Consider the following 11517-nt stretch of genomic DNA (forward strand, 5'->3'; position numbering starts at 1 on the left):
CGAGTCGCGAGCTCTGGCCCAGCTCGCTGCAAGGCGGTTTTGCGCGAGACTCTGATTTAGAGCCACGAAGGGGCCGGTCCTCGTCCTCGGGGAGCTCAGCGTGCGCAGGGAGCCGACGTGTGCGCGGCTGCGCCTTGTCGGACTCGCTCGGTTTCCTACGACCTGGCTGTTGGCTCCCGCCATCTCCGTCCTCATCAGGGTCGGGGGCCGGGTGTGGACGTGGCCCGAGCCGTCCTTTCTGTCCCCTGCACAGTGTCCACCCGGCCCCCCGGGACCGCCGGGGCCCCGAGGCCCTCCGGGGACTCCAGTCTACGACAGCAACGTAAGTCGCCACCCCACCCCCTCACCCTGCCGCCCCCCCCGCTCCAGGAAGTGCCCGGGGCAGGGTCGGCCCCTGCCCTCCATCCTGCGTTGGCGCCGCTGGGGCGGGGGCGCAGGCAGGCATGTGGCCCCCAGGTGCCTGCAGACCCAGGCCCACCCATCTGGGAGGCCACATCTGGTGGGCAAGTCCCTGAGAAGGGCCAGGGAGGGGGGCTGGCCTTGGTCTGGGAGCCCCTGGGCCTGGGGTGGGTGTCACAGAGCAGAACTGGAGCCCCAGGGATCCTGTGCGCCTCCTCCCAGCCCCCATGTGCCCCGAGGGCAGCCTCAGGCTCGGGGACTGGGGTGGGCGGTGACCCCTCAGCGGCCCGTGCTTTGCAGGCATTTGTGGACTCCGGCCGCCCGGGGCCTCCGGGATTTCCAGGTAAGCAGCCTGGGCCGGGCGTCTGGGCGGGTCCCAGCTGCAGCCAGTAGCTCGGCCTGGGCTGGGTAGCCCGTCCAGGGCTCTCCGTGCAGCCCCGGTCCCTCGACCCCCACCCGCCCTGACCACAGCTCCTCCTGTGGGCAGCCTCGGGATGGGCTGGCACTCGGGGGACCTTTCAGTTCCCTGCCCAAAACCGGTCAGCAGCAGCTCCCTGGCTGTCCGGGAGCACCCACCGGCCCGCGCCCCTCACCCCTCCACAGAGCAGACCTCTGGGCCACGAGCCCCCACCCCGCCTCCTGCACGGCTCTCTGATAGCCCCGACCTACGGCCGGGCGTACAGGGTCATGGGGTGCACCTGCGGGCCTGCAGTCCTGCTGTGTGTCCCCCCGACCCCGACATCCCTGCACAGCCTGACCTGGCCCCGACCTGCCTTCGGACGCCTAATGGGGCACCACAAGCCTGGGGTGCGGGTGGCAGGGCCAGGATGTCAGGTGACCCCAAGGTCTCTGCTCCCCCAGGACACCAGGGGCCTCCTGGACCCAAGGGTGACAAAGGAGACGCGGGCCCGCCCGGGCCACCAGGTGAGGCTGGGGGTGTCAGGAGGCTGGGCAGGGGCCCAGAGCACAGAGCGGGGCCTGGATGCTCACGGGGGGCTATCCCGGAAGGAGGCCCCTCCCCAGCTCTCGCTGAGCAGGGCAGGGCTGGCACGTCGCGGTGGCCATGGGCGTCCTGGCCGGGACTGGACTAGCTGGAGGTGCCGGGGGCTGGGGGCAAGGCCTGGGGAAGGCGGCAAGGCCGGGCGGGGGGCCATGGTGGTGGGTGCAGACCAAGGCAGCAGAGACCCCTCCAGTGAGCGCCCGTCGGTGGGCGACAGGAGCAGTGACCTCCCAGGGCCCAGCGGGGCCCCAGAGGAGAACCAGCACCCCACTGCATCTGGGGGTGCCCTGAGGGTGCCCCCTCCCCTGCATCTCAGGGTGCCCCCTCCCCTGCAGGGCCTCCGAGGCCACATGCGAGGAGAGAGGCCGTGTAGCTGCTGCTCGGGCAGGGTCTTTCAGCGGGGCACCTGGCACCCCGCCGTTTGAGGGGTGCAGGGACCCCTGCTGAGCTCCGTTTCTGGCTCTGGGTGACGCGCTGGAATCCTATCCCCACCCAGGCCAACCAGAAGAGGTGATAAGATACCTCACACCGTAGCTCTGGGCCCAAGGGAGCTGCGGAGCCCAGGCGCCTCCAGACACAGCACTGCCGCGGCGAGGGGCAGCCGCTGGGGGGTCATCAGCTCGCCAGCCTCCGGGGGCGCTTCTGGGGCCACAGCCAAGGGTGAGGGTGAGTCAGAAGTAGACAAGAACAGATAGAGACGAAAATCCCGACTGCAAGAACCCCCACAGCCTGCCAGTAGCAAAAGTCATTGCGAGCCTTGGATTCTTTCTGCGACTCCAAACACAAAACCTCAGTGTGATGAGCAATGACCAGGCAAGCCACACGACCAGATCTAGCCAGAACACAAGAGGAAAAACAGACGATAAAACCGACCCATGGGAGACGCACCAGACGGCGCTATCAGGCGCGGGCTTCGAATGCGATGATGAAAAATAAATGAAAGAACCGAAAACTATTAAAAAAGACTCAAGCTTAATTCCAGAACATAAAAATGCAACAACTGGAATTAAGCACTCTGTGGACCCGTTTAGGGCAGACGAGAGAGCTGACGAGAGGTCAGCACAGGATGTGCAGCCAGCCTGGAGCCTGGAGGGAGAAGGACGTCAGCAGGGTGTGGGGCGGCCAGAGGGGACCACAGCTGAAGACAGAAGAAACAACGATTTCCAAAACCCTAGGAGAGCTAGCGAGTCACAGGTTCAGAAGGGTTTTACAGTGAGACAGCCTGTGGCTCCTCCACCAAAGCAGGCCAGAGACAGGACGTGATCTCACAGCGCCCAAAGAGGAGCCGCTGAGCCAGCCTCCTGCAGCCAGCCCACCCTGCCGAGCGAAGGTGACGCAAAGCCAGGACCCTGCCCGCTGCACCACCCTGGGGGCACGAGGAGGCCCCTCGGGAGACGGGAAAGAAGGGCAGTGGGAAAGCAACTCGACGCCGCTCGGGCCACGGCCAACAGCGAGCCAGTGCTCCCGGGGTGGCAGGCGAAGCCAAAGCCTCCGAGACCCCAGCCCCGTCTGGAAGGGGTGGATTGTGTTCTAGACGTTAGGTCAAGCCTGCACATTGTGACCTCCCCGGGAAGCCAAGTGCGGGAGAGGCATGCACACGGATAATCTAACAGAAAGGAAGTGTGGAGGAGTAAGCTCGATCCTGAAGACGGGGGCGATGGAGGGGAAAAGGACGTGGGACAGACGGCACATATGGGTGGGAGGTGGCGGACTTAAACCCTAACGCATCTTGGGTTTGCATTCAGTCAGCCTATCACAAGACAGACTGTCCCCAGCAGGATCAAAACAAACCCCCCACGCTTGCAAGAGGCCGGCAGGTAAGGGCGTGGACGCTGGAGACGAGGGAGAGGCGCTGCTCAGAAAGCAGCTGGCCCGGGCAGGCTGTGCGCGCGGAAGGAGAGAGCAAATCTCAAGGCAAGAAACGTTCCTAGAAATGAAGACGTTTCCATAACATGAAAGGGTAACTCCACCAACTCTAAATTCCTGTGCACCCAATAACAGCCTTACGGTGTACAAAGCAAAACCTGTGGACTGCGACGCACCCAAGTCAGTGACGTGGGGAAATGCCTAGCCCAGCTCTCCAGAGCTGACAGGGCAAGTAGACAAAAGAAGAGTCAGGGTCCCAGAAGAGTGGACGCTGGGCGCAGCCTGTCCTGCAGCACATCTCGGCAAACGGACCGAGAATCAAAGCCAGGTGAGAATGGTCTCCAGCCCCAGTGGAATTAGTCAGGAAATCACAAAGAACTCAGACACACCTGGAGGCAGCACCCCCAGTGACCCTGAGTCAGGGAAGAGGACACAGGAGCAAAAGTGACCAGAGCCGAGTGGAAATGGAAACCGGACACAGTGAAATGGAGGGTGCTGCTTCGCCCTCGTCCTGCCGGTCAGGGCGGTCGTCGTCGGGGCACGAGGGGTGGCCGGGGCTGGGTGGGCGTGGGCCCCGGGGCTCGGAGCTGATGATCTGGCCTCAGGGACGCGCGCCCGGAGCTGCAGCGCCCGCCGGGCATCGGGCCATGCCCGCCCTCCCAGGCCAGGCGGGGGAAGGGTGACCTTTGCGCAGTCCCCAGCGCCTGGCGCAGCGACACTCCCCGCCGTCGGTTTCCCAGGACCTGGGCGAGGGTGAGTGGACCTGAGGCCACTTCCCCGCAGGACCGGAAGGGGTTCTGTTAACTCCTAGTTGCAGTACATGTCGTACCACCCAAGCACCCAGCTCGAGAGGTTAGGAATGAGCAGCACGCGCCACTTGAAAAAAGTAGACAGAAAGAAATACCAAAGATCAGACATTAGTTACATAGAAAAAAACTCAGACCCGAGAGAAAGGCCGGAGGAAGCCTCGTGGGCTGTTGGTGCAGGCCGGCACGGTGGACAGGCCACGGCTCCCACGTGGCTGCCGCCACTTCTGCTCAGCGTGCGATGGGGTCCCGGCGCTGGGGCGGGCACTGGGGGTGGCGGGCGCCACGTGGAGGAGGCGGGTGCTAAAGGGGTGCTGTGGAAGGGGCGGCAGGTGCTGTGGGGGCACGGGGGAGGACGCCTGCCGCGTGGCACCCTTCTCCCAAAGCCCCGAAGGCGGGAAGGGAGTGCTCGCGGGGGGCGCGGCTGCAGGAGAGGGGGTCTCACTCTGTCTCTGTCCCGCAGGGCAGTTCCCCCTCGACCTCCTGAGCTTGGGGGATGAGATGAAGGTGGGTGACGTCTCGGGCTCGCACGTCCCCCCGCTGGCCGCCCGCTTCTCCACGCGCCCCTGGGGGCGCTGGCTCTGGAGGGCGGGGCCCCGAGGCAGAGGGGCACGCGGCTGGTGCAGCCCGGGGCGGGGAGGGTGAACCCTGACTGGCCTGGGCCCAGAAGCTTCCATCTGCCCTCCCTAACTGGGGGGGTTCCGGGAGGCCCCCCGTGGGCCCCGTCCCGCAGAGGCGGCTCTTTCACGCATTTCCACCCACAGGGCGAGAAGGGAGACCGAGGCAGCGTGGGACCAAAGGGGGAGAGGGGCGAGCCGGGGGGCGGCGGGTTCTTCGGCTCCAGCGTGCCAGGGCCCCCCGGCCCCCCCGGCTACCCCGGGATCCCGGTAAGCAGTGCCGGCGCCCACACGGGGCCGAGCCCAGGGCCAGCCTGGCTGAGACCCCCCCCCCCAGTAGCAGCCCCACCCCGGCAGGGCCCAGGCAGGCGGGGGGTCCGGAGCCTGACCAGGGGTGCCGTGGCCCTCCCGGCTGCCCTCCCAGGACTCCGTGGCCCCCTCTGGGCCCCTCCCCTGAGTGGGACGCGGCTGCACCAGGCGGGGAGGCTGCCTGCACTGAGGCCAGAGGGACCGGGCGCTGAGGCCACTGCGCGGGTGGGGACGGGCCCGAGGCCATGGGACGTACCCTCTCTGTGTCGCCGCCACTAGGGTCCCAAGGGAGAGAGCGTCCAGGGCCAGCGCGGCCCCCCAGGGCCTCAGGGGCCCCCCGGCATCGGCTATGAAGGGCGCCAGGGGCCGCCCGGGCCCCCTGGCCCCCCAGGACCGCCAGGACCCCCTTCGTTCCCCGGCCCCCACAGGCAGAGTAAGTCGGGAGACGGGGGTTGCCCGGTGGGCCCCTCCCTGCAGCGCGGCCTCGTGCCCACCTCCAGCTTCTCTCGTAGCTGTCAGTGTTCCAGGACCCCCAGGCCCGCCTGGGCCCCCGGGACCCCCTGGCACCCTGGGCGCCTCCTCAGGGGTAAGTGTCCAGGTGGCTGGGTGTTGGGGCGGAGGGCGAGGGGCGGCTGGGAGCTCCGCAGGGACCACCCCCGCCCTGGCACGCGGGATGCCGGCGGGTGGGGCAGCCCCGGCACCAGCACGGCGCCTCCTCCGCCCCCTGCCCCTCCCCGAGGATGGCCCGGCCAGCTCTGCCACCGCGGGGCCCTTTCTGGGTCCAGCCTGGAGCACCGGGCCCACCCAAGACCTAAGGGCTTGGTCCACACGACCTCGCCCGCCCGCCCCCACCCGACACCCCCGCCCCTCGGGCAGGGCCGAGCGGGCACAGTGGCCCGTTCCCCACGGGAACCCGGGGCCGGGTGCTCAGCCGCATGCCTGGCCCCCCAGCAGGTGAGGATCTGGGCCACGCACCAGGCCATGCTGCGCCAGGCCCGCGAGGTGCCCGAGGGCTGGCTGCTCTTCGTGGCCGAGAGGGAGGAGCTGTACGTCCGCGTGCACGACGGGATCCGCAAGGTGCTGGTGAGTCCAGCAGCGCGCAGACGCGGCCGGGAGACACCCCACGCCCGTGCAGGGCAGGGCCCCTGCCCCAGCGCCAGCAGGCCCTCCCGGCATGGGAGCATGAAATTGCCACATGCCACGCGATATCTGCCCACGTGGCAGCGAGGCTGCCGTGCACACGCGTGTACACACCTGAACTACAGAGGCCAGCAAACAAGACACCTGGACCTTGCCTCCCAGCAGAGGGAAGGACCCCACATGCGTCTCGTCACGTGCGCCCGTGTCGTGGCACGCTGGCGCCATGTGCTCACACACCGTGTTACCAAGGACCCTGAGGAGGACGCCCTTGCGGCGCCCACAGCCGCTCGTCGCGGGGTCTCGGGTCCATCACACAAAGGCCCAGCTCCTCGGACACGGGCCTCCCGCCTCCGTCCGCCTTGGCCCTTTGGGGGGCTGACCTCTCGCCTACTCTCCCAGAGCAGCCTGGGGTGCAGGGGCTGCGGCCCCGCAAGCAGCCCACCCCCCTCCAGGGCCCCAGGCCCACAGGCCACGTGCCTCTTACGTGGCAGACGTGAGGTCGGGTAGAGGCCAGCCCGGGGCCCCCTTTGCCTAAGTCTCGGGGGTCTGAGTGGACACTCTGCACTGGGCGGCCCCTGAGCAGCTGGGGGCTTCTCCAGCCCCCTGTGCCCTGCCCAGGTCCTGGATGTCCCTTGGCCACGGAGAGGCCCCAGGACGCCCTGGGTCCTTGGCAGATGTTAGCAGGGCATCTGCTATGTGTGGGCACTGCTGGAGGCACAGGGTGGGGGGAGCAGCTGGCGGTGCACGGAGCAGACGGCTGGGAGGGGGCAGGTGTGGGGCAGGGCCCTGGGAGGGGCGGGTGCTGGGAGAAGCACTGGGCAGGGGCGGGGAAGGAGGTGTCCGGGCATTTTGGTGCCGGTTCTGGTTGGAAGGCCCCAGAACAACCCTGGCATTTTCTTGCAGCTGGAGGCCCGGACCCCTCTGCCACGTGGGACGGTAAGGAGTTTTTCTTTTCCACACTTGTTAGACGTTCACATCCAGGGCCCAGTGGACGCCCAGGACACGAGGGGCGCTTGAAGGCAGCCACCCCTCGGTGGGGTGTCTCCGTGGGGAACGCTGGGTGCTTCATCCTGGATCCCAGTCTATGCAGATTGCTGGTCAGCCTGTGCCGGAATGGAGGGCACATCCACGGCAGGGACCCCATCACCAGCTGGCTGTCCCAGGGAGGCTCCACCCACTGGCCTGGCTCCCCATGGGTGTGTGTGGCTCATCACTCCCAGACTAGAAACCCCTGGGGACAAAATCCACTTTCCATTTGTCTTTGTCTTCCCTCAGGTCAGGCACAGGCATAGGTGCTTCTAGAGTGGGTGGGTGGGTGATGGTGGATGGGTGTGTGGGTGGGTGGATGAGGGAGGTGGATGGGTGGATGGATGGATGGATGAGTGGATGATGGATGGATGGCGGAGGATGATGGATGGATGGATGGATGGCGGAGGATGATGGATGGATGGATGGATGGATGGATGGAGGATGATGGGTGGATGGAGGAGGAGGATGGATGGATGGATGGATGGATGGCGGAGGATGATGGATGGATGGATGGATGGATGATGATGGATGGATGGATGGAAGATGATGGATGGATGGAGGATGATGGATGGATGGATGGAGGAGGAGGATGGATGGATGGATGGATGGATGGATGGATGGAGGATGATGGATGGATGGTGGAGGATGATGGATGGATGGAGGAGGTTGATGGATGGATGGATGGATGGTGGGTGGATGGATGGTGAACGAGGATGGCAGGTGGATGGTGGATAGATGAACGGGTGGTGGGTGGGTGAGTGGTGGGGGAAACGAGTCTTCCTACGCGTCAGTCCGCACGGCTGCAGGCCCTTCCTTGAGCAAGGCCGTGGCTCTTCAGCAGCTGAGGGGAGGTGTCACACTCTGCCCTGATGAGGCGTCTGTGTGCGCTGACCTCCGTCCTCCCATTGGCACGTTCCCTCCTTCACTCATTCACAAGTAGTCCCGGGGATCCACCTAAAGCAGTCGGAGCCCCCGCCCCGAGGGCAGACCCTGGCCAGGGAGGCAGCGGTCCCCACGGGGCTCTTCTCTGGCTCTCAGAGGCATCAGTGCTACGGCAAAAAGCAGCATCAGCAGAGCTGGGGTGGTGGGGCCGGGCCAGGCGTGAGCAGAGGCTCAGGGGCCGCTCTGGGACGGGGCAGCCGTGCAGGGCCCTGCCGTTCGGGTGGCCCAGGGGAGGGAGGGGCAGTCAGTGGAGGGCTACCTGGCGTGGAGGTGCCTGGGTGGAGGGCGGCCCGGCCGGGAGCAGGCTCACTCGGGTGTCCATAGGGTGCGGCGGGGGCCCACACCAGCCCACCCTCCACCAGGGCACCCACCAGGGTCCAGGGGTGCAGCTCCTGCTCAGCACCCACGAGGCCAGCCCCCCAGACTAGGACAGTGTGTGCCTGCAGGAGCGTCCCCGTGGGGCTCTGCCCAAGGCCCAGCCGCCCCTCTGTCCACAGGACAACGAAGTGGCCGCTCTGCAGCCCCCCGTGCTGCAGCTGCACGACGGCAACCCCTACCCCCGCCGGGAGCACGCCCACTCCACGGCGCGGCCCTGGCGGGCAGACGACATCCTGGCCAACCCCCCACGCCTGGTGGACACGCAGCTCTACCCCGGGGTCCCGCACCACGGCTCCTACCTGCACCCCCGGCCGGCGGCACAGGGCACACCCACCCACGTCCACCAGGACTTCCAGCCCGTGGTGAGGGCCCCGGTGCCTGGGGGGTCTGGGGTGGGCGGCGCGCAGGCCGGCTGCAGAGGGGCTTCCGCCCCAGATGACCGTTGCCAAGGGGGCCCGGCCACGTCAGGAAGCGGGTGGTGGCAGAGCTGGGGACAGGTGCCCTGGGAGCCTCCTCTGGAGGGGCGGCGGCCAGCTGGACACAGGCAGCGGGGTGGGCTACTTCCTGGCCCACGCCCCCCCCCCACTGCCCCTGGACTGGGCAGACCTGTCGGCACCTGCTGCCCCAACATCCCGCAGCCCTGAGCGGGGGTGCAGGCTGCAGCGTTGGGCGGGCACGTCCCGGACCCTCGGGGACCCCGCCGCTCAGAGCACGGGCCTGTCCCACAGCTGCACCTGGCGGCGCTCAACGGCCCACTGACGGGCGGCCTGCGCGGCATCCGCGGCGCCGACTTCCAGTGCTTCCAGCAGGCGCGGGCCGCGGGGCTGGCCGGCACCTTCCGCGCCTTCCTCTCATCGCGCCTGCAGGACCTCTACAGCATCGTGCGCCGCGCCGACCGCGCCAGCGTGCCCATCGTCAACCTCGAGGTGGGCGCGGCCTGGGCGTGCACTCCCGCCGGGGGCTTCTCGGGGTGCGGGGGACGGCGCGCGGTCGCTGCCCCGCTCCCGGTGGCTGCTGTGGGCCCACACACGTGTGCCAGCGCGGGGCTCTCCCGCCCACCCCGAGCGCGCCCCCAGGGGCCCTGCGGGACGGGAGCCCGGCCTGAGCCCCGCGCGCCCTCGCCGCCCACAGGACGAGGTGCTGTTCCGCAGCTGGGAGGCCCTGTTCTCCAGCACCCAGGGCCAGTTGCAGCCCGGCGCCCGCATCCTCTCCTTCGACGGCAGGGACGTGCTGCGGCACCCGGCCTGGTAGGTCCCCGCCCCTGAGCGCCACCCGGGCTGGGCCGGCAGGGAGCGGCAGGAGGGGGTCACCCCGCGTCCAGCAGACCCCAGCAGGGGAGCCGGTGAGCCATGGGGTGCCGCGTGGTGCCTCGCGTGGCAAGCACCTGCTACCCAACCAATGAAGGATCAGACAAGCAGGAACGGACGAAGGAGGCCTCCAGGGCCGCCCCCGCAGCCTCCGTCCAGCCTGCTTCCTGCGGGCGGCCACGCACCCCTCCCCGCCAGGGCAGAGCCGGCCTGTCAGGGCACGGCCATGGCAGTGACCACACCAGCCCGCCCACCGCTGGGTGGCTCCGTGCTCCCCGCCTCCCCGACACGCGCCTGGACGCTCAGCTTCCCAGGTTCCTGCAGAGCACGTGCCTGCAAGCGCAGAAGTGTGCACTCGAGTGTGTGCAAGCGCAGAAGTGTGCACTCGAGTGTGTGCAAGCGCAGAAGTGTGTGCACTCGTGTGTGCAAGTGCAGAAGTGTGCACTCGAGTATGTGAAAGCGCAGAAGTGCGTGCACTCGTGTGTGCAAGCGCAGAAGTGTGCACTCGAGTGTGTGCAAGCACAGAAGTGCGTGCAATCATGTGTGCAAGCGCAGAAGTGTGCACTCGAGTGTGTGCAAGCGCAGAAGTGTGTGCACACTGCCACGAGGCCCCTACAAGGGTGGTCTTGGGTGTCAGAAGGGGCTTGGATCCAGGGCCCTTGGGGGCCCTGAGAAGCCTGCCACGGGCCATCCTCTGTCCACGCTGCCGGAACCCAGACCCTCAATGTTCAGAGGCCAGGTGGTGTCCAGCCAGGGCAGGGGCAGCGAGCAGGGGGCTGGGAGCGCGTCGCTGGGAAGGGCTGGCGTCGGCCCCGGCCAGGCCTCTGCCCCACCCACAGGTGTGCCCCTAGCTGAACGCAAGGCAGCCTGGGGGTGCCAGGCCCCACCCACTGCCCCCCAAGCCTTTGCCCCTGGGGAGTGGCCCTTTTCTTCCCGGGAGATGCACTGGGGGCCTGAAGGAAGTGGGCTGGTCCCAGCCCCAGGAGGAGGGGCCGGCATGGCCGACAGCCTGGGTGCATCTTGCAGGCCCCAGAAGAGCGTGTGGCATGGCTCGGACCCCAGCGGGCGCCGGCTGACGGAGAGCTACTGCGAGACATGGCGCACGGAGGACGCGGCGGCCACGGGCCAGGCGTCCTCCCTGCTGGCGGGCAGGCTGCTGGAGCAGAGGGCTGCGAGCTGCCGCAGCGCCTTCGTCGTCCTGTGCGTCGAGAACAGTGTCGCGACCTCCTCCGCCAAGTAGGACCTCTGCCGGCACGGACAGTCGGACAGTCGGAGGGGAGGACCGGCCACAGGCGGGGCAGAGGACCCCGCCGCCCGCAGGGAGGACCCCACCATCCCCAGGAGGAGCCCGCCACCCCCGGGAGGGACCCTGGTGGCACCTTCCTGCACAGTCACGTTTTCATGTATCCCTCGAGAAATAAAAGGAGCCAAAGAGTATTTTTTAAAAAGTTAAAAACCGAAGGCCTGCTGCAGACTCTGCCCCATCACTCATCTCCAACTGGCAAGACCCTGCCGGCCATGGCCTGGGCCGCTTGTGGCAGAAGCTGCTGGGACATACATGGCACTGTCCCCGCTCCCTGCGGCGCCCTCTGGGCCAAGATCAGACCCAAGGCCGGACCCTGGCAGGACTGGACGAGGCTAACCCAGGACTGCCAGCATGGAGAAGGCAGGCCCGGCGGCCTGGGGGCGCTGACTCGGTTTCCCGCTGGCACCCATGCCTTGTG

The 11517-nt window shown here is 67.7% G+C and overlaps 1 protein-coding gene across 1 annotated transcript in view; it reads left to right on the forward strand.

Moving 5' to 3' along the window:
* COL18A1 (collagen type XVIII alpha 1 chain) overlaps positions 1 to 11249 on the forward strand; it is a 183013-nt gene extending 171764 nt beyond the window's left edge. Inside the window, exons 26-38 of the mRNA XM_071214500.1 lie at positions 254 to 322; positions 700 to 742; positions 1261 to 1323; positions 4535 to 4578; positions 4836 to 4958; positions 5277 to 5430; positions 5510 to 5583; positions 5949 to 6080; positions 7041 to 7073; positions 8606 to 8848; positions 9215 to 9412; positions 9618 to 9733; positions 10820 to 11249. Of these exons, the coding sequence (XP_071070601.1) occupies positions 254 to 322; positions 700 to 742; positions 1261 to 1323; positions 4535 to 4578; positions 4836 to 4958; positions 5277 to 5430; positions 5510 to 5583; positions 5949 to 6080; positions 7041 to 7073; positions 8606 to 8848; positions 9215 to 9412; positions 9618 to 9733; positions 10820 to 11033 (1506 nt within the window). The 3' untranslated portion in view covers positions 11034 to 11249. The remainder of the gene's footprint in view (positions 1 to 253; positions 323 to 699; positions 743 to 1260; positions 1324 to 4534; positions 4579 to 4835; positions 4959 to 5276; positions 5431 to 5509; positions 5584 to 5948; positions 6081 to 7040; positions 7074 to 8605; positions 8849 to 9214; positions 9413 to 9617; positions 9734 to 10819) is intronic.
* Positions 11250 to 11517: the final 268 nt, after the last annotated feature.

The sequence above is a fragment of the Dasypus novemcinctus genome, chromosome 4 (genome assembly GCF_030445035.2).
Source record: "Dasypus novemcinctus isolate mDasNov1 chromosome 4, mDasNov1.1.hap2, whole genome shotgun sequence".
Taxonomy (NCBI): domain Eukaryota; kingdom Metazoa; phylum Chordata; class Mammalia; order Cingulata; family Dasypodidae; genus Dasypus; species Dasypus novemcinctus.